General features: G+C 44.3%; 1 protein-coding gene across 3 annotated transcripts; it reads right to left on the bottom strand.

Moving 5' to 3' along the window:
* Positions 1-16,400: 16,400 nt before the first annotated feature.
* On the bottom strand, positions 16,401-25,268 carry tbx2a (T-box transcription factor 2a). 3 transcript variants are annotated; one of them, XM_077010989.1, is made up of 8 exons: positions 25,043-25,268; positions 22,789-23,687; positions 21,763-22,030; positions 20,501-20,647; positions 19,757-19,833; positions 19,494-19,675; positions 18,257-18,852; positions 16,401-17,723 (listed from the first exon to the last, which is right to left on the bottom strand). In XM_077010989.1, exons 2-8 carry the CDS (start codon positions 23,145-23,147, stop codon positions 17,304-17,306), a joined length of 2,049 nt encoding a protein of 682 aa, XP_076867104.1. In that variant the 5' UTR covers positions 23,148-23,687; positions 25,043-25,268; the 3' UTR covers positions 16,401-17,303. The 3 variants fall into 3 exon arrangements, with proteins under 3 accessions (XP_076867104.1, XP_076867106.1, XP_076867105.1); XM_077010991.1 differs by having other exon boundaries at positions 19,494-19,663; positions 25,043-25,267; XM_077010990.1 differs by lacking the exon at positions 25,043-25,268 and having other exon boundaries at positions 22,789-24,165.
* Positions 25,269-25,798: the final 530 nt, after the last annotated feature.

Raw genomic sequence — 25,798 nt, 5'->3', positions numbered from 1 at the left:
CAGGCCGCATGGCCCAGGTGGGACAGGTTCACACAGGCCTCCGTGTCCGTCCGTACCCCTCACCTCAGCCCTGATTCCCCGCTCCGCCATGAGCAGGTCCTTGCAGCCGTGTGTGTCCGAGGAAACTTTCCTAGCTCCAAAAGAATAGTGTCAAGCTTCAATCCATCACTAATATAGTGAATAGAGTGAATATAGTGACTGCCATGTGCACCCATCATTGTGGACGTCCATGTATCAGCAGTAAGACTTACCTCAGTGACGTGTCACCTCAGCATTAGCCTTCTCTCAGTGGACCAATTGAAAATAAGTTTTAAAACTTGTTTAATCTTTGAAATTGTGGTACTCTGAAATGATGAATATGGCATCAAAGCTTCATTTAGTCAGGAAATGTAGACTGAATAAAATGATTTGCTAATTCAGTGTACTTTACTCAATACTGTGCTGTAGCACATCTGATCTGAAGTAATATTATCCAAAATCCAGCATTTTCTGCTTATTGTACCTATTGCTGTCCAGACAAAATTTCTACTGCATCTGGGAAATCTTCTAACACTCCTTGAAGAAAATATATTTCTTAACCACATTGATACGACAGGCCCAGATATTGCTGATGAATATGGTCTCAAAGCCATAACAAGCTAGCTATCTTGTTAACAGCTCAACGGGCGCCCTGACCTTTGAAAACAGAATTACAAAATGAAAAAAACAGGCTGGGTCTGAATCTGTGTCCACATCGCTCTCCCTTACATGCTAAAATCTTTAACACCGCGTTCACTTTTACAGAGAACAGAACCAGTGGACGATTTTGGACTCTATATCTTATGCACGTTCATCACTGGGCGACAGCAGATTGCATCACTAACAATCTGGATGTCACACCACAGTTCAGGCCATTTACACGAGATAAGAGGCGGACACGTTTTTCACACGTGGTTTCGCAAAGTAACCGTCCTTGTTGAGGCGCGTGCGTCTCTCTCCAAACACGAAGCCCTATCGGTCCCCGAGGTAATGCAGTCAGTTGGGAAGCAATTCTACAGTTAGTTTTACAGCTACACACATGTGTGTCCGGCGACGTGGCCATCATCACTCGGTCCTTCACGGAGAAGATGCATGGAGATCTTCTTTTGGACACTGGTGCCTTCGAGCGTCTGTCCAACGCTTATTGCGAGCACAGACTGTTGAGTAGTGGAGACCCTCAGCTACGTTATCAGACAACCCTACAATAAACCAAAATGTTTTATTGTAGTTTTCATTTGTATTTATTTAGGCCTATTTGAAGGAATATAAAAAATATGTTCACATTTTGTATCAAAAAAGTACAAGGACCATGCACGATCCACAACCGACAACCGAACAATTATAAAGGCGACGATCCGCAAACAAACATCAAATGTATGAAATTTCGGAATTTATATTGTACTGTTACTTAGACAATGAAAAATAGCACAATACAAATTTTATACAAATACAAAAACTAACCGCTATTCAGTATAATAAAATCCAAAGAATTTGTTTTCTTTTAACACAGCTCCTATTCTAAGACGCAATGCTGTGAATGGAAAATCACTGGTAGCCTATTATTAGAATACTGGTTAAAATTAAATGTCCTTGATTGCGTAAAGAGACCGTATGCTGTCAGAATTATTTACCTCCGTTTGTGTAATATTTCATCAGCATAGATAACGTTGGTTTACTTTGCAAAGCCCTCAGTTTAGAAATACTTATGGGTATACTCTCTTATCCGACCGCAGTGTGGCATTGAAGACATAACTTATTTGGCGTTTTTACTTTCCAGTCAAAATAAATGTATGCTACGGTTAATACTGACATCTAGAGGCCATTTATAACGCTGCAACCGCTTATGTGGGGACACCTAGCAAACTTGTTACATTCAGACTATAAACAATGTGTTAATCAATACCTAGGCTAATTGTTATAGACATATCAATTCCAAGTATTAAAGATAAAAAACATTAGTAAGACGTTTTATTGTGCAAAGAACATTAACACATTCCTGGCAATAAGTAATTTGGACCAGTAGAGGGCAGCAGGGTCCACTGCACCTGAGCCAATAACTGATAACATTATCCCACATTTGTATTTATCAACCAAACTGATGCCTAGCGCTAAATCACTTATAATGAAAGCTGTTGTTCCACCCTACGCCACATTATCTTGCGTATGTGACAATGTAGAAATGGTTGTTATCTTTTCATTTATGGATCAGAGATTTTCTGAAGCTTTCTACACACTGTGGTCAGTCCCGTGGCAGGATTACACTACCGAAAGCTGCTTCATGACCGTTGTCCACTGCAGACCACGACTACCAGTCTTGATTCACCATCAGGGTTTGCATTAGAGGGATCAGGCACAGCCAGCAATCGAGGCAGCACAGTTGTAACACTGTCCTCAACACTGTCCTCAACACTGTCCTCAACAATGTCCTCAACACTGTCCTCAACAATGTCCTCAACACTGTCCTGAACTCTGTCCTCAACAATGTCCTCAACACTGTCCTCAACAATGTCCTCAACACTGTCCTGAACTCTGTCCTCAACAATGTCCTCAACAATGTCCTCAACAATGTCCTCAACACTGTCCTGATCATTGTCCTCAACAATGTCCTCAACACTGTCCTGATCATTGTCCTCAACAATGTCCTCAACACTGTCCTGAACATTGTCCTCAACAATGTCCTCAGCACTGTCCTGAACTCTGTCCTCAACAATGTCCTCAGCACTGTCCTGAAGTCTGTCCTTAACAATGTCCTCAACACTGTCCTGAACTCTGTCCTCAACACTGTCCTCAACTCTGTCCTCAGCACTGTCTTCAACACTGTACTGAACTCTGTCCTGAACACTTTCCTCAACATGGTCCTGACTGTCGTGTCTGAACGTGTCTGTTGATGCACGGCTCCAGTTTAATTAAAGTGCTTGGAGCACTCTGAGCACCCTGGGCACTGAACACCATGGGCGTTCAGCGGTGAGCTGGGTCAGGGGGAACAGGGGGGTGACTGATAAATAGTGAATTAAGTTTCCAAACACAGGAGTGGAGAGAGAAGTTATAGAGTAGTGCAGTGCAGAATTGTAGTGGTTGATAATGTTTGCCCCATACATGGGGTCAGTTCATAGTGTCTCGAATCCGGCTCCAAGTTTGGACTTGACAAGCCGAGCGAGGGACGTGAGTGTGAGGGGCCAGGTTTGTGCACGGGTGAAACATGGCACACACTTGCTGGTGTCTCTGCGCTGGCGTTGACAGCAGCGGGAGAGAGTAAGGGTGAGGGTGCAGGGGTCAGATATCTACCCTCCCGAGGCAACAGTGGGGTGTCGAGCTACCGGTGCGGCCCGGGGAGCATGCGATAACGCCAACCCTGGTCCACTCAGCCAGGCCGGCCGTCGTAACTGAGCCGGGTCCGAAACTGGGCGATCTCGCGAAATGTTGCACCCAGTGCGGCGTGTTGGCGATGGAAACTGACGCCCTGGAGGGGGGGGGGGTGGTGGGGGGGCAGGTGGGGCGGGGCATGTTGGGTGCTGGAGGGAGGGAGGGGTAGTCGGGCGGTGCGTTCCACGTCCGTGCCCCGCTCCAAGCTTTCGGCAAATCAGCCAATGGGGAGGCAGCGGGTCTCGCTGAGCGGCCGGGTAATAGATACCCTTATGTCAGCTGCAGCTCACACCGCCAACGACAACAAGGACTTGCATTCACAATGACACCCCCCCCCCCCTCGCTCCCCCCTCCCTGATGCTCCCTATGAATAAGTCATGGCTCCGTCACGGAGGTAGGCAGGCCAGTTGGACCGCACCATTTCATACAGCAGCCCTGGGTAACGCAATCCCCTCCCCCCACCCGAGGGGTAGGGGGTTGGGGGGGGGGAACCGGAGCCGCGGGGCAGCGCGCCTTCGTCGGGGTCGTAACCTTAGCCGTGGTTCTCCCTCCCTCTCCCCCAGCTGTGGTCGTGTATGTTCAGTGACATACAGGAGGGGAGACACGGGGGACAGGAGCCATGTGTCCCAACACCAAACGCGGGACGCAGCACCGTCCCCGCCTGCTGTAGACGCAGCACACAGGACAGGATTAGAGTCCTGTGCTGGAATGAAAGAGGGGTGACAGGAAGGAGGCTCAGAGGGGCTTTCACCCGTTACCAATGTTCGTTAGCATTGGCCAATCACAGCCTAATTAAGCTTGATGTTGTGGCGAAGATGTCAGACATGAGCTGATGGTACCGGCAGGCCGCTTTTGGTCCGTTACAAAGATTTGTGCAGATGAATAGAATGTTTGGAATGAATGTTTTTGTATGTGTGTGTGTGTGTGTCTAAACTCCATGTCTTTGTTTTACATTTTTTTATTCACTACAGTAAAAAACTTAAACAACCAAAACCTGGTGATTTAAATTTTTAATTTTAATTGTAGCAAGCGTGGAAAATATAAAGGTGGAAAATATAATAAGGCAGTTTTTTTAGTTTGTTTTTTGGAGGTGCCGAGACCCCCGCCCACCCGTGTCACACAGAACGGCCCCGTGCTCCAGAGACAATGGCCACTTTCACCCACAGATCTGCACGCTGGCTTGGCCGTGAATGCCACGCTGATAAATTCTGCATCCCGCGATGTTCGCCATCAATAATTCACCTTCTTTCCAGCCACCACACTCTCGCTACAAAATCCCCCCTTGTGCTTAAGTAGCTGCTGGTTTCAGGTGTCAAGGCTGGTGAAGTAACGGAACGAAAGAAGACGCTTCTGGCACACTTTTCCTGGTGCGACCGTGAAGAGTCGCACCAAATGACGAAGAGTCACCCCAAATGATACAGAGTCACATTAAACAATATAATGACCAAGACCCCAAACTGCATTTTTCAGCCGTGAAGGTTTTATTACACGCAGAGTTTCAGACATGGTAGAACTCTGCATGTCAGAACTGAGGACGTTATTGGCTTTGCTCTTGGGTCGGAGAGCCACGGCTGTGGGACACAGGCAGAAGGCTGTACGGGACAGTCTGCAGGACACAGGCAGAAGGCTGTGTGGCACAGGCATTTGGGGCTGAACTATTTGTCATTAGGCAGACGTAGAGGTAGAGTCCGTCTTTAAAATGCTTTTTGAAGTACAGACGTAAAGTTTAGCTGCTGTGTTTGAGCAGGGAAATCCCCAAACCTCAAAGGCATCTGGCGTGTTTCAGAACCAGACTGCTATAACCCGCCATGTGAGTGACTCAAAAGATTAATGTGGATTATATTGTAATGGAATACAAAAACCTAACAACAGTGGAAAAAAAAAACAGTACCCTTTACAATATGTGTGGTATGTCTTTATGGCGCTTGAGAAGTTTACCGGTGGTGGATTTCAGGCGCACATACCACACTCAAAGTAGGAACACCAGGTCTCCTGCTTTCCTTCGTGAAGTTTACTGAACACGACAGGAGGACCTGAGGGGGAACACCCTGCTCCTCCCCCCAGCAGGAACACTCGGACACACTGGCTTTTTCCTATTTTCATTTCAAATGCCCCCCGAAATCGGAGAAGATGCCCACTCTGGTGTACAAGAACACAGAGTGGAGATAGCAGTCGTGGGGAGCCGTCACCTTAACCTTGCGGAGATGTCCGTGCTGTGAGCGAGGACGCCCTCTACTCCAACACGCTTCAGCGCTTCTAGAAGGAGACGCGAGGGACGATGTTTTCGAGACATGGCAATCCATTCTGGACCAGCAGACCTGGCTGTGCAAAGGATGTCAGTCCCTTTGTAAAGCAGTGCGGCACACACACACACACACACACACACACACACACACACACACACACACACACACACACACACACACACACACACACACACACACTCTCACACACTTCCTGCTGGTTCTGCATCAAGGTGACCTCGAACCTCCAGTGGATGAAGGTTTGCAGGAGATGCAGCACCCCCGACAGCAGAGCTGGAGAAGGAAGACTCATTGTTCTTCCACTGCTTCCCAAAGCCATGACTTCTTCACGTTGTTTTCCATTAGGGGAAGGTCTTCAAGGAGAGTATGTTTTAAGATCTCCAGAAATTCAGAAAATAAACATCAATCAAAAACCAGCTGCGTGTAGGACAGGTAACACTGACTTGCGTAATAAGCATGAATACTGTCTAATAGCTGTTCTGTTCCACAGGCCTAAATATGTAATCCTGTGTCATCTGTCTTTGTACAAGCTGTGGACTGTGCGGCTAACAGAGGAGGCTTCATGCTGTAGTCCACACACACACACACACACACACACACACACACACACACACACACACACACACACACACACACAGATGTAATGTGCTCAAGTCTTCATCTTTGAAGAGGTTGAAGACGAGATAAAAGCCCTGGTGAAGGATAAAGTCTGATCTATATTTCAACACACCCTGTTATCTGATGGTTTAAGTCTCATGGTTGGATCCTCGACGGTTGCCAGGTTGGTCTTTTGTACATCTGTAAGCTGTGGAATGGAACTAATTGGTGCCTGGCGGTGGGGTTTGCGTGACACGCTGCCTGTGGGCTGCGATTATCCATATACACGCCTCCACCCGGGCACCAATCCGGACACACACGTTCCTGTCGGGGGGTCACTGGACTTTACCGGCTCTGCCAAGTGACTACGGGAAGACGGCCGCTTCTCCGCCCTTATGGGTCCCGCGTGTCTCTCGTGGCGTAGCCGCTGCTAGGCTGATCTCGGGGCCATGGTGTTTTCAAGATTCAAGATCGTCATAAATAAGACAGAGTGTTCAGTATACTCTTTAGGGAAACCTGCTTGTTAGAGTCAGGCTCACACAGGGCTGCTGTCATGCCTGTGTGGCTTTCTGGAGTGCCTGTCAGGCAGTTTGCCCGGCTTGCTGGGCTGTCCGGCTCACAAGCCCATGGCCGGGTGTCCTCAACCAATGCCCAGTCCTGTTGAGACCTTCGTGTCTTCCCCCAGGTCCTGTCTGTCAGTACAGGCATGTAGTTGGGAGTCCAGCCAGGTAATGGTAACACGGGTCTTATAACCATAACGTGGGTCTAACACAGCTGCTTTTCTAAAGGGCCTTACTGGCATCGTAAACAATAAAAAAAGAGAAAAGACACGAGTAAATATGTGCATAAATAAAAGGTGAAAGGGCATGGCTCTGGTAATTTGACACGACCCCATTGGTGAGAGTGATGCGTGTTTTTGCATGTGAAGTGGTCTGTATTTCATTTGATCTGCCACTGCAATGAACCTCAATGCCAATGAGCTATTTGACATTTGACAGTCTAATTGGTCTGAAGGGTTGTGATTGGCTCGCTGGGGGAGCGAATCGAATCCACTCAGACAATAACAGCAGCCCTGACCCCAACACATATAGTCTGAGCCATTTATGATATGGCCACAGAAATAATATTTTCTCAAATTACATTTGCACTGCAGTATCTAAAATAATGCATGCTGGGTCATGACTCTCCAGGAACCATTGCTGGTTGTTTATCTAGTAAACAAATGTCCTAGACACATCTGTGTCATCCATGGTTGGTTTTGTGAACCTCATCTTATTCTTCTTTGGGTTTGTGTGGTTCAGAGATCATTTTGGCCTTTTTAAGACCACGATCCCCAAATTAGCAGGAAATGGTTCCAGCAATGTATAAGTCTAATGTATAAGTATATCCTTAATTAAAAAGCTGATTTTTATGTTTGTAATTGATCCAACATCACGACTAATGATGTGTTGCATTGTTGAAGTATTTGACATCAACAACACACTTACTGTGAGTCAGCTGACAGTCCCGTTTTAGTCCTGTTTCATCCTTCCTCTGTGTCTGCCATGTTTCAGCACCAGTACGCATAAACACATGCCAACTCTTATGCCTACTGGGTTTTGGGTGGTTTCCAGCTATACACACAGCACTGTGATCAGTGAAGGAATATTCTCACAGTTTACGGCAGGCTGCCATTGTTTGAAAGCTCGTGTGGACTTTGAAAGGTGATATTTGCAGTGCAAAGTTTCCTCTAAGTTTGGAAGTGGCGTGGTGTCTAAGAGCTAGTGAATAGTGAGTGAGCTGTCCATGTGTGACCGCAGTGTGGGTGATGTTGCTCTGGACCCATGGAGGAACCTTCAGAAGACACTTCAGCTGTTTCCTGAGATGCTGACAGGTCCTCCACAAATCCTCTGTAATCATATCAAATCATTTTCAGGCAAAAAAAATCTTCTATATATATATGCTGATATAGTGGCCATAAAAACATGTGTAGGATTCATGATGAGAACTCTGTGAGAATGTGAGAATCTCTGTGAGATCTACAGGATGCTGTAGATCTATATTGTAGAAGACACACACGAAAAAGCTCTCAAAAATGCTACAAATATAACAAAAGTATTTAACACAAACTCGAATCTGAGGCCACCGTAGTGAGCAGGTCTTAGTCTAGGTTAACATTGCTGAAGATTAAGATTGTGTGTAGTTATGAGGGACATTTCCTTCCTGATATGGCCAGATGGGTTTTGTGGAGCTGTGTCTCAGAGTTGTGTCTCGCAGCTGTGTCATGAAGCTGTGTCTCACAGGTGTGTCTTGGAGCTGTGTTGTGGAATTGTCTCGGAGCTGTGTATCTCAGAGCTGTGTCTCAGAGCTGTGTATCTCAGAGCTGTGTCTCAGAGATGTGTCTCAGAGCTGTGTATCTCAGAGCTGTCTCAGAGCTGTGTCTCAGAGCTGTCTCAGAGCTGTGTCTCAGAGCTGAGTTTCAGAGTTGTGTATCTCAGAGCTGTGTCTCAGAGCTGTGTCTCAGAGCTGTCTCAGAGCTGTGCCTCAGAGCTGTGTCTCTCAGAGCTGTCTCTCAGAGCTGTGTCTCAGAGCTGTGTATCTCAGAGCTGTGCCTTAGAGCTGTGTCTCAGAGATGTGTCTCAGAGCTGTGTTTCAGAGATGCTGGCTCAGACATCTGGCCTCTGACAGCTGCTGGTTGCCCCAAATCCTGGGAACAAAGGTGTCCATTTGTCTGTCAGAAACGATGGTGGAGTCTTAATGCCATGTGTGAGGACACACTGAGACCATGTGTGAGGACACACTGAGCCCATGTGTGAGGACACACTGAGCCCATGTGTGAAGACACACTGAGACCATGTGTGAGGACACACTGAGCCCATGTGTGAGGACACACTGTGACCATGTGTGAGGACACACTGAGCCCATGTGTGAGGACACACTGTGACCATGTGTGAGGACACACTGAGCCCATGTGTGAAGACACACTGAGACCATGTGTGAGGACACACTGAGCCCATGTGTGAGGACACACTGAGCCCATGTGTGAAGACACACTGAGACCATGTGTGAGGACACACTGAGCCCATGTGTGAGGACACACTGTGACCATGTGTGAGGACACACTGAGCCCATGTGTGAGGACACACTGTGACCATGTGTGAGGACACACTGAGCCCATGTGTGAAGACACACTGAGACCATGTGTGAGGACACACTGAGCCCATGTGTGAGGACACACTGTGACCATGTGTGAGGACACACTGAGCCCATGTGTGAAGACACACTGAGACCATGTGTGAGGACACACTGAGCCCATGTGTGAGGACACACTGTGACCATGTGTGAATACACACTGTGACCAGGTGTGAGGACGTACTGAGCCCATGTGCCTATGTAGATGAAGGAGACAACACATGCATTTAAAGGTCATAGAGACTCTTGTTTTCAATTCTTTAGTGATGCTTTCATCTTTCCAAGCTGTTAGGAGGGAACGTCAGTGCCAGCAGCAAAATGACACTCTACTGCTTGAAGGGGCCTGATTTAGAGTTATCTAAATGTCTATCACACAATGCTGTATGTTCAAGGAGAAAATTGTGGTCAATTGTGGTTTCACTTGATTCCTATTATAATAGCACTAGGACCAAATTACTCTTGTAAATAACAATGCAGCACTCATAACAATGCATGTTCAATTGTATGACCAACTGATTGCATAATGTTAACAGTGACAATGGGAAACACGAACCATGAAAATGTCTGTCTAGAAATAGAGAGAGAGAGAGAGAGAGAGAGGGAGGGAGGGAGGGAGAGAGAGGGAATAATGAGTGTGTTTGGCTGTGCCTGCAGACAGCTCGGTGTGCCTGTTTGTGGGCCTCTCTTCAGGCGTGGGGATTACACAGCCTTGCTCACTCTTGCCTCTCCTCTCACCTTCCTCCTTCTCCTCTTCCTCTTCCCGCCGAGCCGCCCTGCCAGACGCCCTTCTTCATCTGTCCAGGCAGCCGGTGTGTGTGACGAGTCGAACCCTACTGCCCTGTGATTGGCTGTCTGCTGGGTCGGGGGGCGTGGCTCTCTTCTCCCGCTGTGTCTCGCCTGCGTCGCAGTAGGGATGAGTGGCAGACTGGTGTGAGCGGCAGACTGGTGTGAGTGGCGACTGGTGTGAGCGGCGACTGGTGTGAGCGGCGACTGGTTGGCACTGGTCATGATGGGAGGAGCCAGAACTCCAGATCAATCTGAGATCAAAACGTCTTTTATGTGTTGGAATAAAAGAACAGTTCATTTGGAACAGCTCATGGTACTGATATTCTTCTCCATTTATGTAGTTACGGCACGTCAGCACCGCGTATCAAGCATGTCCTGTCATATTAGACCTTAGCTTGTCCTACCAGTAGAGGTCATGGTCCATTTCTCTGCAAAACGTAGGTGATTTGTGTACGTTTTCATGTAAATGCATGCTTAGCCATCATCTTGCGGGCTTCAGGCATGCACTGGCCTGAATGAACAAAAGACATCTCCCCTTGTGAGGTTCTGTGGAGTGTGTGTCATGCAGTGTGAGCTGGAGGTCATTCAGACACCTCAGGGCAATCAGTCTTCTTACGTTCTAGAGCAGAATTCTAATCTTTGGTTTGTGCAAGCTAGCATTAGACCATGGACTGATCAATCCATTACTCTGGGTTTGATTTTTTAATGGTCTAGATTGGCTCCTGGAGTTTAGCAGAAGGGCAAAGCAAGTGCCAAAGTTTAACAGTTGACTATTTGGAGATTTTTGATAGGAACCTCAGACACACAAACAAAAAAATCAATCATGATCATCAGTGATGGCTTTCAACACCTTGAAGTTCCTCCATCTAAGCTGTGTTGGCTGCTCGGCTATTCTGATAAGTAGATCTTCACAGGGTAACAATGCTTAGTCCATTCTCCTCTCTCTGTCAGTGTAATCTAAGAGATAAAGACTTGTTGTAAGCAAGTAAATACATCCTAAAAGTTCCCCAAAACCTTTTGGTGTAGATAAATAGAAGCCGATCTATGTGAAGCGTCGGTGTGTGTGTGTGTGTGTGTGTGTGTGTGTGTGTGTGTGTGTGTGTGTGTGTGTGTGTGTGAGATCTTGTCCACTCCTGCTGATGTCCAATGTCCATCACCAGCACATGTCACACTGACATGAACCTACATGCTTTAACACGCTAAACACACAAAGGAACACATACATACACACTGTGTATTTAACCTACGTTCAGTGGCAGTAGGTGGGTGGAGTGGTCTGAACTCAAACACACACACACACACACACACACACACACACACACACACACACACACACACACACACACACACACACACACACACACACAGTGTGTTTATCCAGAGCAGCAGGGCTAGGCGGGGCACGTCGATCTGTCTGGACTGGCCTGCCTCTCCCACCTGCAGCCCTGTGTTGGGGTTATCTGATCGTGACACCCTTAACCACTGTCCCATCTAGATACTGGAGAAAGCCCAGTTCCCCTGGGAGGCATGGGCCAGCATAGCTCCCATTCCTGCCAGACACATCACCCCGGCCCAGTCCGGCTGTCCACACGGGCCGGGGGCGAGTCCCAGGCTGCGGCCCTCTGACTGCCATCACCTTCTGCCTGTGCTGCTCAAACCCACCAGAGCTGCTCCGGTGCTGGAGTACCCCAGCTCCTCAACCTGGGCTGACGAGAAGCCCTTGAATCAGCCGTGTGATCGGCTCTTATCTAATCTGAGGTGGTGGACAGTGGCTCCCTCCGATTGGCGGATTGGTTTACTGTGCTCCGCCCAACTCCCCTGCGCCCTCGTTCATACTCACAACTCACCCTGTCGCCTGTCCAGGGGGTTTGGTGAAGCAGTCGCATTTGAGTTGGGTGGAGATTGGAATGGGTGGAGGCCACAGGGAAGGAGGTGGTAGAAGACGTTGTTGTGTGCTTCCTTAAGTCCTTTATGTGATGTGTCTCTTATCTGTTCTGAAATAGTACCTAGTGGTTGCTAACTGGCTTGGCATAGGAACAACCTCAGCATCAAATGTTCCTCGCACTTCATCTGTCACCGTCACTACATTCATCATCATCATCATCATCATCATCATCATCATCACAGCACTACAGTAGTGGATCCACATGGAGTCAGCTTCGCCTGACATGCAACTCCCTACGAGGTTCTAAAGAAGTCTTGCAGCAGGCTTGTGAGTCAGGTTGGTTTTATAGGGAACACATGTCCATTAATGCCAGACGCAGAGCGTGCGTGGTTATGGAGACCCTACGGCATCGTGGGAACGATTATTGGGGATAGAGCTGGCGGACCAGCCCAGGCCCGGTTGCGGTGGGCTGGACTGGGCCACGGCGCCTCGATCAGTCAGGAGGTGGTGCTCGGGAAACGCAGAGTGCTGGCAACGTCCACACACTCCGAGGCTCCGGGGCCTAAAGTCACCACACTAAAGGGAAGAGGAGGTTCCCGTGTGAAGCCCTCGGCCCTGCTGACCAATCAGAGGACGCCTTTCACCAGGACCTGCCACTCCACGCCACATACAGCCGCTGTTACTGCCAGCCAGGTGTACCAGATCTTTGGGTCTGGACCTTTGTGCACGACATCCTTAGCAGTGTTGGTCTTTTTATGTGCATTTGTTCTCTGGTCAAATATTTGCAAAATAAACGATACTCCTTTTGAGTCTATGCTGTATGTTGTTTTCTGGTGGACGTTCTCTGTTACAGCAGTTCTAACGTGACCAATAATTGACAATGAGTTTCCTTACTGCCTATCACAGCCCAGTGTACAGAAAGGTTGTCATTGCAGTGTTGGAAACTGTTAAAACTTCAAGCCTCACACTTCTGAGCACAACGTTTTCCCCTTTTCGTCTGCTGTCGGCTGCTGTTGCTCGGAGACGTTGTACAAAAGCTCAGACTCAATCTGCTACAAATTTATGCGGAGGGAAAAAAAAATAAAACATGTGCTTTTGAGTCTTGCTTGAGATGTACTGAAAACCTCAGCTTGGCTGAAATATGGTATCACTCAGTAACTGTAGCATTACAAGGCTCGAATAACAGCCTATCAGATCAGAATGATGCCATGCAGGGGCGGAGCTATCTCTCGTGCTCTTGGTGAAGAAACTGTCCTGCCACTACGGCACCTACGGGACTGTCCTGCCCTCTGACCTGTGATGACCTATGGTAGGAGAATCAGCGCACTACAAACTTGTAAACCCCAGACGTCCAAGACAGGCTACCCTTCATGAGCCGTAACAGTTGACCAGAGACCACGAGGCCCATACGGTGATGCCCAGGGCTCTGTGTGTTATGGGCTCTGGGCGGCTGACGGATGCTGTGGCTTGTGTCCTCTGGGAAAACAAAATGTGGTGAAACAGGCTTCTAAGCATCATGGACTATAATCTCCTTAAGGGCTTTGACATAGCATTTTGCAATGAATACAGTACACGTGCATGCAACAGGCTGTTGTTTTTTTTTATCTCAGTTTAACCTCAATAAAAGGCCATTCTTTTAATAGCATAGTGCTTCTCATTAGGCAAAGAAATGTTAAATAATGAATTCTTACACAGGAGTACATAACCCCCGAAAACGCTTAACACATGACATCTCTTGCCGACAGATGGCGATATGATCCAAAAACTCGAATCCGCCACATCCCACGTAAAACGTACAAAACGTCATTCGCTGGAAAATGAAAAGGTAAAGCCAAATACGAGGTAATACAATGTCTTCTTGGTGTCTTTTCCACATCCTACAGCAGTCTGGTGTGGCTAACGTCGCGTAGCCCGCTATCAGAGGACGAGAAAGGAAATCTCCCGTCTCACATCTCTGTACAGACAACCTGTCGGCTGAAGACTCGTGGCGAAAGTGGTTTTGTTCCACGAAGCCTATTTCGTGTGAATTAGATTAACTAACTAACTGACAACTAAGCTTAATGTGCATTTATTAGATGCACATTAATATTGGTCGACTGTGACAGTGTACAACTACAAGCAGATTCTATAAATAGATAATGTAAAACATAAAACATATCTATCAGTAAATAGATATTTTTAGAAGATAGATAGAAACTAGAAGCTGATAACAGTAACAATAATTCTTACATACACTGTTAGGTGCTACTTGGACACATCATCAGTGATGAACCCGAGGTCATAACTACTAGAAATAACAATTATAATAGGCTAATAACTATTAAATAAATCCACTATCAATATTATATATATATATCTCAAATGTATATATCATATATATATATATATATATATATATCAAATATCATTGCATATATATATATATATATATATATATATATATATATATATATATATATATATATATATATATATATATATATATATATATATATATATATATATATATGTTTGTAGTTGCACACACACACACAATATTAATGTGCAGCTAATAAATGCATATATAAAAAGGCAAAGTCAAACACAATAGAAAAAATAAGTAACAACCACTATCTCGTATATATTGCATATATATGACATCTCTTGCCGATATATATATATATATATATATATATATATATATATATATATATATATATATATATATATATATATATATATATATATATATATATATATATCGGCAAGAGATGTCATATATATGCAATATCTCTTTAAATCGGCAAGAGATGTCATATATATGCAATATATACGAGATAGTGGTTGTTACTTATTTTTTTCTATTGTGTTTGACTTTGCCTTTTTCATTTTTTATTAATGTGAGTTTTCTATCGTCTTCAATCATCTCAATCAACATCTTCTGTTTTAAAAGCGCAGGTTGTTGACATCTATCTGGATTCACTCTTCAGCCGGTCCACTCCCTCCACGAGGCGGCCGCTCCAGACTATTGATCAGTCATCGACTAATTGTTTAAGACAAACATTTTTTTTCCTCTTCGAGTGAAAGGTCGGGAATTCGCTCTGTTAATTGGACATAACAGAATTTAACAAAGGCCTCTTAATAAAATGAATTTTGGGACTATCGTTATAGAAAGAGAAGAAAAGAGGCGAGGGTCTCTCTAATTAGGGACCCCGACCCTCCAGATCCCCGTTAGTCTTTGTGAGCGGCCGAGCGGAGGCTGTGTGGCCGGAGACAGGCGCCGCTCTCTGGACAAAAGACTGTCTGCTTGAGGCTATGAGGCGTCCCATGTCCTCGTCCCTGCGAAACTCCCTGTTGCGGTGCTTAACCCCTTCACTAGGACAGTGACAGTTTTGTCAACTAACTCTCTCTCTCTATCTATCTCTCTCACTCAATAAGCGATGTACATAAACTCTTCACACAAAGGCGCACTTACGTTCTCTCTCTGTCACCCCCCCCATCTCTCTCTCTCTCTCTCTCTCTCTCTCACACACACACACACACACGCACACACACACACACACACACACACACACACACACACTCGGACTGACAAATACCATACTTAAAACATTTGTTGTGTATTAGAGCGCGCTTTTCGTTGTAGATAAATATATTCTTTATATTACCACTGGAGTCAGTTTTGCTTGCAACATAAAAAACAAGACCGAACAGCGAATATATGGTTTATATATCTCGTATAGGAACATTTCCCACATATGTTTTTTTTTTTAATAAAGGCAATAAAATAGTGATCTATAACCCAGGCAAATATTAGTGGTATTTGTTAGGCATTTGTTATTATCTGAGGATAGAGAAAATAGCAGATATTTTATATCCAAGCCACACATAGCCTAATCATACATATCCACACATTAACAGTTAACTTGCCATTGTAAAATTTTATATAGACTAAGCAGGAATATTGAGAAACACACGATGGTGAGTATTCGTCCGAGATATCCACTGATCTACATATCAACAGATGGCGCATGTGTCTATCTTATGGCAGTACTGGCTACAAAACTGCGCATTAAGCTACGAACGATAAATCCTATAGGACCTACGACAGGTCTGAAGTTAAACAAATATAGTAATGAGGAACTAAGTGTGGGTATTATAGGCGTTAACGGAGATGTTCGGTTTTCTGACATAACCAGACACAGCGGTGGTGAAAAGAGGAAATATTAATATAAAAGTAGCGTCACTAGAATAATGCGTTATTCCTGAAGGACGCACTCCCGTTTAAAAGCGATGCCACACAGCCCAGTCAATAACGACCGCTTGCGAATAACAAATCTGCAACACTTTTATTTTATTGAAAGGTAAAGAATGCAACCAAACCATTGTAATTTACCCGAGTATCCAGCCCAAGGATGATGTCAGCATCTCTTGGATGATGAACCTTTTTTGTTGTTGTTTATTTGTTATTTTAAAGACGCTTTCTGGGACAGATTAAAAAAAAAAGAAACCTGAGATGTCCCTGCCTATCGCTGTATTCAAATTTGCAATAAATTGCATGTAGGCCTAAGAAACGAAACCTAACATCAGAAAGCAAGATTTGCACTGGCACGCTTTCCTTCACAACAAACCGCATTGCATGACAAACATCGAAACACATCCAGCTTCATACAAACAAGCGCTACGTAATATTCATATACGGTCAGGTAACTGGGAAAATATAAATGTAACAAATTGAAAACTAAATAGTATTTACACACCAATGTACAGTTCGAATAAATTAAAATGCATCTTCTTGGATCCATTCAACTTATTTACACTTATTGTTTTTAATATTACATATAAATAATTAGAAAAACAGGTCCCAGACATAAGAAACGTGTTGACCATCTTATCCTGTAGCAAGCTACTTGTGGACAAGGTCAAGTGAGAAAGCCATGATGATATTCTCACTCAGATTCAGACATCATTACTGAGGAAAGTTCTGAGTTCTGAATTCATACATTTTTCATCACTGGGTCAAATCTTGTATGACGCTCATTCGGGACTTTCGAAAACACAACAAAACACACAACTCCCTAGATTGCAGGCGTGTGGGCACGTAACCTACATTTGTAGGGATGGGGTTTTTTCTCTTTTCGTGAAATACATACTTTTGATGAGGCTTATGGATTTTGCTTTGAAACACCGCAATGTGCCCATTTGAGAGACGACAAACAGTTTAATGTTGTCCTAACCGCTCACTTAGGAGAGTCTCTACCAGGTGACACGTCTCTTTGTTTTTCTAATCCACTGACCAGTCTCTGTATATTCTGCAGTTCGTTAATTGAATCTTTCATGGACATTTTGGGCGATGCGGCCCTCTGGTTAGCGGAGGCCTTCGGACCGCGTGGTTCGGACACCGGGCTGCTCTCCCGACTACCCGACTTGGAGGACCCGGACTCCACGCTCAGAGAGCTCGGATGTCCGGTGCTGAGCAGGCCACAGTTCTGGGGCATCTGATATGGGTTGAAGCGCAGTCTGGGCCGCGCGCTGCTTAGGAAGGGGTTCCGGTTGAGCGAGGAGGCCACGCCTCCCGCGGGGAGGGACGAGGCAGCCACGGCTGCCATGTAGGTGTAGGGATACGGCAACAGGCCACCAAAGGGCGGCATGGACAGACCCTGGAAAAAGGGGTTTTAGGCAACATATTAAGAATATGCATAATTAAATGTTAGTAACAAAAACGACAATAATGTCTATAGGCGTGTCAGTGGTTTAGTCGTTTAGGCAGTGTTAATTGCCTGTGCTATTTTGTAAAGCAATCAATGCACAGATTGTACTGGTCTACTTGCATACTAGATAACACAATATGTTACTTCCTGTTTATAAATAAAGGATGTAATCTGCCTTAGTTGAAAACATGAAGTTACTGAAATCGTTACTTCCACTTCCCACTGTTTAGCTAAACTATTATCCAATAACAATTCTCATATCTCCACGTTTGTAGAACGAATTTGATCAAAACGGTTGATCTATTAGACGATATTTATTAACGAAAAGCAAAAACTGCTTTCGACAAACATCAGCCTCGAGAGATAAGGTACATGCATGAAAATGTCCATCGTACTTGAAAATAACGTTTGTTGAACAATAAACGCATTTTAACGGTATGTCTAAGGTAGATATTCCAATAAACATGCACAGTTCCGTTTACCTGAGACGCAAGCATGTGTTGTGATAGGTGGAAGGGGAATGAGCCAGACGCAGTCGTGCCTTGAGGCGACAGGCCTCCGCTCTCTAATCCAGTCGTGCCCGACATGGACGCCAGCAAGTGTCCCATACCCATGGCGGAGAACGCGCCGGGAGCCATCGCAAACTGACTTGGGTGAAACAGGACCGGTTGTCCCGCACTCAAAGGGTTAAAGAAGTGCTGGCCATGCAGGCCGGACAACGCCAGGCTCTGCAGGTGAGTCGCGCTGAAATGCGCCGGGCTCTCCGTCTGGACCACGAGCGGAGAAAACCCCTCTTTTATCCCAGTTATAACCGAATCCTTCTTGGAAGATTCCGACGCTTTGTGACTCTTGACCTCCAGTTTGTCTTTCTCCAGGTTTCTAATGCTGAAGGCGGAGTCACTCTCTTTGCTCGCGTCCAGATAGTCCGCTTTCTTGTCCAGGCTGGGTCTGTCCTTGACCCTGTCCTCGCTACTTGTCCTGAAGGGAGATCGCTGCTGGGGTCCTGGACTACTGACACCCACAGACTGCTCATCATGAGGGTCAAGCTCTTGGTCGCTGTCGACGCAATTTGTCTCATCTATATAAAAAAGAACACACGAGAAATACGTAAATGCGTGTAGCAGGCATCCATGTCTATGGGGCCATGTGGAATAATATTGTCAAGGTATATCGGAATTATTTAACAATTGCCTTCTTTGGTTAAATAATTTATCATTGACACATTTCTGTCTAAACCGTTTATATTCCTCTCAGCCACAGTTAGAACAGCTGGTATTAACACACACAAAAGGGACAATGTCCCTGTTTCTCTGTGCAATCTGCTATATATATATATATATATATATATATATATATATATATATATATATATATATATATATGATATAATCATATATATATACTATACATACATACAGAGAGAGAGAGAGAGAGAGAGAGAGAGAGAGAGAGAGAGAGAGAGAAAGAGAAAGAGAGAGAGATAGCTGGTCAGTCAGTATGGGATTGCTGTCCTCAGGCGGAAGACTAACTTAATTTGGTTAGATACTGGTCCGGGTTTATTTTCAACAGCCCCAAGATATGACTGGCGGCTTCGAACTTAATGATTCACATTCCTTTGAAGGCACTGACACAGCATTATCCAGTTAAACAGTGACCAATAAAACACTGCTAAGATTTATTAAAACAAAAACAATCAAAAATTACAATCTAAATAAATACCTCGACTGGTCTTGTTGAATTTGATCGGACTTGTTACTGTTTCTAGAGGAGACTGAACCGAATCCCTCCCGGTTGTTTGTTCGCACGACGAAGCGTCCGAATCGGCTCCGTCGCGATCCGTCTTACACTGCTCGTCGTACATACGCAACGACGGGAGGGTTAACTGTTTCCTGAAGATCGAACTGAAATTAGTTTAGTACGTTGATCGAAGACTGCACGCAGAGTTCATTAAAAGAAATCATCACGTTGCAAACGCAATCTACCTTTTTTCCCTTCTCCCGTTCCCGGTGTCTCGGAATCCCTTGGCAAATGGATTGTTATCAATTTTCAGTTGTGTAATCTGCCGCAAAGAATGAGCATTTTAGTACATGAAAAGCCACCTATACATCACGTAGTGTTTCAGTCATTCATTGATGGGCTGCATGGAACAATATATGAGTAATATTACTAAATTGCTATAGTGTAATGCAACAATAATTAAAAAAGATACATTGCACATTTATTTAATGTTTATTAGAACTGCATAAATCTCAGAAAAAAAGAGTGACAAATAGTTCATACTATGCCTGGTGTTCTCTAAGAGTAAGTTAAGATATTCGCTATGGTGTTCTTTAAGAGTAAGTTAAGATATTCGCTATGGTGTTTTAAGTTCAGTCATTCATTGGAAGTTCAGCAATTTACGTTTTCATATTTGTTCTTCAATTTGTCCTTATAGGACGTGATGCTTTGGTCCCTGGATGGATTTACGACTGCTTTAACTGTATCCTGTAAACCCTGTTCCAGTTAGGTACGACAAAACTTAATCTTTACAAAATAGCCTTTACAATAGCGACCTACCCTTGTAAATTGTTTTTTATTACTATAGGTCGCTATGTTTTTTTTATATTATAAATTATTTTGAATCTTGACGTACACTAAATTGCACTAGATTTAATGGTAATTTTGAGGAATTAAAAATATATATTAACCTGGCAGCATTTGGCATGTTGCTCGAAGCAGTAACTTACCTTGTCATTTTGATATGCAGTGACGGCTATAAAATCAGTCTCTGGAAACACGTATGTCCTAAAAGTGCTGTATGGGAGCTTGAGGATGTCGTTGGCTCTCACGATGTGAAATCTCGGCTGGTATTTATGCATCGAATTTAGAATGGTCTGAAAAATAAAACACGGTCCCGTTAATAATGCGACTTTTTCAACCCGTCATAAGGTAGGCATGCATTTTGATCCATGTTGTTGGATTTTAGTCTATTTATCATCTTATATAGGCTGCTGAGATGAGTGTTAAATTAGGTAATTCGCAACATCAGTTGTGGAAGACGTAGGTGGCTTAAGAGTAGGCCTACACGGGTGATGGTGATATAACCTAGTTGTTCGTGGTGGCAGTATATTACAACCATAACGTTAAAATAAGCTATAGGCCTAATTCATTCATTTATTCACAATGTTTCTTTTTTAATTGTTGAATGATATGGAGGGAGCTGGCTGTTCGGCGATGTGATTGCTGTTGGATGAAGACTAGGCCAAGATTACATCCACAGCGAGGGTGAAAAAGCGCAACGCCTCAGATTCAGTTCGGTATGTGGAACTTGTTTTTCCTACAACCCAGTGGCATTTATTTTTAAAGCTTTCCTCGCTAAATTGCACTTAAGGGCCAGTCGGAACACTTTGGGGAGTTGACATCCACGCAGTTCGCTCTTGTGTCTTAGTAATGAGATCCAAAAAGACGTCAAAGGTCGATTTAAAAGAGTTCCTCAAGACTGGAGTTAAGACCAGCCTTTCGCCTAAGTCCTTGACCTGGATTTATACGCCAGCACATTTTTCCCCTTAATCCAAACCGTATAAATCGTTCAGCCTGTTAATACCTGTGGGACTGCTTTTGCTTGACGGTACGTTTAAAGCCTATTTGTAAAAACTAAAAAATGTGAAAGGTAGTTTATCGTATATGATGACTTTGCTCACTGAATAGCTGCAAAATATATATATTGATATCAGCCTCGGTATTTGCCAGGAATGACAACCTATATTTCTCTTTGCAGATGTTATATAGCCAAATTCACAAAACACAAGCCATAAATGTAAAATAAATAAACAGAAAACCTAAAGTTAAAAGGTTATTGCTGTCATTTCATTTATAATGGTCACAAAAATGACAAGTTTATGCTCTCAAAAGCAAAGCTGTGCAACCTAGGCCCAAAACAACGTTCAGCGAGAACTCACTCCACACTGCAACGACACAAACTCCTTAAACGTAGAACCAAGATACTTACAAATCCGTGTTTGTCCGAAATATTGTTCGTCAATTTCAGTTTGTGGAAGGTAACAGGCTTCGCCATCCACTGTTCCCCTGTTGCAGGGCTGTCCGGATGAATGTACATTCTCTTGGGCATCTCGGGGTCGGCCTTCCCGGCCACCATCCAGCGGGAGTTGTGGAACTTGTAGCGACAGTCGTCCGCCGCAACTATATCCATCAGCAGGATATATTTCGCTTTTTTGTCGAGACCGTTTACACGAACTTTGTAAGGGGGAAACATTCTCCTACGGACAGGGAGCAGACGTGGAAAGGTTTGGTGCGTGACTAAACATTTAAAAATAAAATTTCGTTTGAATAAAAATTTTGAAAATGTTTGAGTTAAAATAATCTGGCAACTAATAATTATATTTAGCTGTAAACCCTGAAAATTATGCTGAAGAAATATCGACTGGCCAAGAATAACAATTATGCTACACAGGCTATTAATGCAAATAAAATATAACTGGTGTTTATACGGAAAATATTAAAATATACTATTAGAAAACATACTTCTAGCAACCAGTTCTAGTTTTTTTAGTGAGTTTATAGTCAGATTTGAAGCATTTAGGGCGCACTTGCTCGATATGCTTGCAGAATGGCTGCTACATTGTTATTTACCGCATAGTGGAAAATAGAGACATAACTGTTGAGAAATATTGCTTGTAGTTATGTAGCCCATCATTTTCCATGAATAAAAAGGATGATAATAATGAAATTGATTTCAGATACAGGCGTGACATATTTTACACTATGTACTGCATGTTCCGAGTTTCACAGGCTACTTCTGTTAGGGCTTTGTTATCATTTAACATCCGATTTGATTTTAAACATTCAAATACCTTTTCATAATTTAGTTGTTTTAATGTGGAAACACGCCGCTTTAGTTGCTTTTAAGCATGATTTCAACAGGTTATTTCTCATAATCTTATTACAAAAAATTCTTTACAAAAGCCTACTTTCTGTGAAGCTCTTAAATTTAAAAGAAACCCAAACGAATCGTTACCTTCCCGATTTCGTGATGACCATTTCAGTTCCGAGTTTGTGAAACTGGTCCCAAAGTTCCTTCGCCTCTAGTGTAACTTTCGGGTCGTCCTCGACGTCTTCCTCCACTTCCAGACTTTTGAGAGAGCGAAGATGAGCAGCCTGGTGGTGATGGCCCAAGGCGGCGTGTAAGCCCGCTTCCGCGGCCCCGGTGAGCGCGTGGTCCGCCAGGGGTTTACCGAGACCCGGGGGCAGACCGAGCGTCGGGAAGAAGGAGGGCTGAGCCGCGGCTAGAAACGCGGACATGGGGAAGTCGGCCGGCCGATGCGCGTGGAAAGGGTGATAAGCCATAGTGGTCCGCGTGAGGACTGGGTCTCTCATCGGTGCATCCAAAACGTGAGATGAAACAATTATATTCGAAAATATGAGCGCCCACGACTCGTCTATGTCCGGAAGACAAAAAAATATAATAATAATAATCGCCTTCTCAACGACAGATAAAATCAGTGTATAATTTTGCGAACCAGTGCCAAGAATGGAATCGTTGCAGTTCCCAATGAAGGTAAACGGAAAAAATGCACTGGTAGGCTACGGTTACTCCCGAGTCTGATGCTCCGGTATGGTAGAGTAATAACATCCGTCAGGACAGCGTTCACACTTTAGTGTGGGACGACGACTTCCCTTCTCCGTCCAAAGGCACGCTGCAAAAAAAAAACCAAGCTGCTTCGAAAACAGCGAGGTGAAACTCATGGGAACTGGGTCTGAGTCTCGCCCTGTCCACTCACACGTCCCTCCTCTTCGGTTCCCCGCACTAATGAACCAAACAGTCTTGATTGTCGATTTTACGCATTGTGGACCGGCTGTGCAGCTCCGTGGGCGTGGTTTTGACAGCTCCGGCCCGGCTCGGCAAAGGAGGGGGGACTGGAAGGTGTCGGAAGCATTTGCAGTAAGAAAACATGTCAACAGAATAAAATATTAACCAATGACAGAGTAAAGATCTGGAAATCCCACCCCCAAACGCAGTCAAACTGCAGAGCAGTGCCGCGTGCGCGTCTCCGGCCGGCAGAGAGAGCGCGCGCGTCCAGGCTGCAATAAGTTTATTCCCCTCTACATAACAAAAATAGATAAGCTTGTTGCTCGTGAGCTGAATCAATGAATTAACGCGTTAATGAAAATCTGTTGACATGCATGTCTTTACAGATAAATTAAATACTGCTATTGGGGCTCGTCGTTTGAAGCAACAGAAGTATGAGATGTGGCTAAAGGCAACTACGTTCTTGCTCGCTTTAGAATATTACCGCATAATTCGTATCAAAAATCAGATCGAGCTTTATAGACTTTGACCGTGTGAAAATGTTGAGCACCAGGGCGACTAAGAAGTCTGTTTGTGCAGACTACATAGCCTTCATTCGGCTTAGCCGCAAAGAAGAGCGCTACAAGTATCTTCATCCCACAGCACAAAAACGGCGCACAATAATAAAGAATTGTGTGTTCAAAGAAAGTGCTAAAAATCAGATGCATATTTAATTTCGCGGAAAATATATTAATGGATCTTTCTTTGAGATCTTGGTAATTTTATGCTCATTTGTACGTTGATACAAGGGCATAATTTATCACCGGCTATATTTTATTTATTGGTCTTATTTAACAGAAGAGTGTTGTTTTTTGTGGAAGTAAGACGACACGCATATTTCGGTCCGCTGAACGATACATGCATTTCCTCATGTTATAGTCATGTAGTCACTTTACAACGACGCAGCGCACCAAAGTTTTGAATGTTTCTGCGTCGCTTAAAAGCAGAGTCGTGTTCCTTTAAGGGGCTCCGCACACAGATCCTTGATTAAGTGGGACTCCGTATGTTAAAGGGCGCTTGGCGCCAGGCGGCTGGGGTCCTACAATAAGAGTCTACCCCTGTCACTTCACATTTATCCCCGAGTCCTCAAACAGCGCGCGCCCATCCGCACACTGTTGCTTCCAACGTACAGGTTAAACGAAACGCAAATCACTTTTTGCACCTTTTAAATATTTCTGTACGTTGCAATTCATTGGTAACCCCGAATGTAAAAAGCGAGTTTAAGTTGTTTCGTGGAGTTTTTTTGCGTTTAAAGCTGTGTTAATGAATTGCGCATGTTTTGTCGAGTGTTGTGAGGAATCAGACTTCCACACAAGACTTTAAGCGTTTAAAAAGCGCTCGCCTGTTTTGGTCTGAGAAATGTATGATTGTTGGTTTATTGATAAGCTACTCCATACTACAGACATTAAACATAACTTCCTACCTTCAACAACACAACAAACAAGAAAAGCGGAATCCCGAGATACTGCCGCAGGTCTTTGCTGCTATTTCTTGTCATCAAACGCTGAAGTCGGTGCACGAGTCTCTTAAAGGGCGACGTGAGCGCGAGCGCGAGCTGCAAGTCTGCTGTCTGAATGCCACTACAGTCACGAGCCTTCCGTCATGTTTTACTTCGATGTATGGATGCATCAGATAAAAAAAACAACCTCAGTTGACCGTGTGGATAATCCCTCGACATTAGGAACCAGCGTGCTCTTCAGTTATGGTAAGATAAAGAGTAGGCTATCTCCTGATCTCTTTGACCGTAACAGGCAGAACTACAAACATATATGTCAGGTGGAATAATTTGGGGAACGATCCCCAACAATATGACAAAACAAAGAGAAAACAATAAGACAGCGGACTCCAGTGGCTACATATGTTTCCAATAAAACCATCATTCATACAACCAGGTCACTTTTTTTTATAGTTAGCTCAAGTGACTAACATAGAATGAACAGATCTCACTAAGTTTATTAATAATTAGTTGAAAACTATTCAAAACAAATTAATAGTTAATAACTATTTGTTACTTTTTTGCAGTAATTCGTTATTACAGTTTTTTATTTTTTTCTGTAGGCTAAAATGTTTTGTTTAAACATAAGCTGAAGCCATGGACATGTGTCTTAGATAGTTAAATATAGAGAAACGGGTCACGATAATCAAGAATTCAAAATATACACTGTGACTTTACTTGGAA

The sequence above is a fragment of the Brachyhypopomus gauderio genome, chromosome 7, assembly GCF_052324685.1.
Source record: "Brachyhypopomus gauderio isolate BG-103 chromosome 7, BGAUD_0.2, whole genome shotgun sequence".
NCBI classification, from domain to species: domain Eukaryota; kingdom Metazoa; phylum Chordata; class Actinopteri; order Gymnotiformes; family Hypopomidae; genus Brachyhypopomus; species Brachyhypopomus gauderio.
The sequence above is the reverse complement of the archived record's forward strand: the minus strand, read 5'-3'. Positions and strand labels throughout refer to the sequence as shown.

Bases quoted from the DNA above. Each gene is read 5' to 3' on its own strand.
- tbx2a (XM_077010989.1), bottom strand. From the start codon at position 23,147: ATGAGAGACCCAGTCCTCACGCGGACCACTATGGCTTATCACCCTTTC. The intron at 19,834-20,500 runs GTAAGTTACTGC...TCTTTGCGGCAG, and splicing joins CTGCATATCAAAATGACAAG to ATTACACAACTGAAAATTGA. The intron at 17,724-18,256 runs GTAAACGGAACT...CCCTTTTTCCAG, and splicing joins AACACATGCTTGCGTCTCAG to GGTCTGTCCATGCCGCCCTT.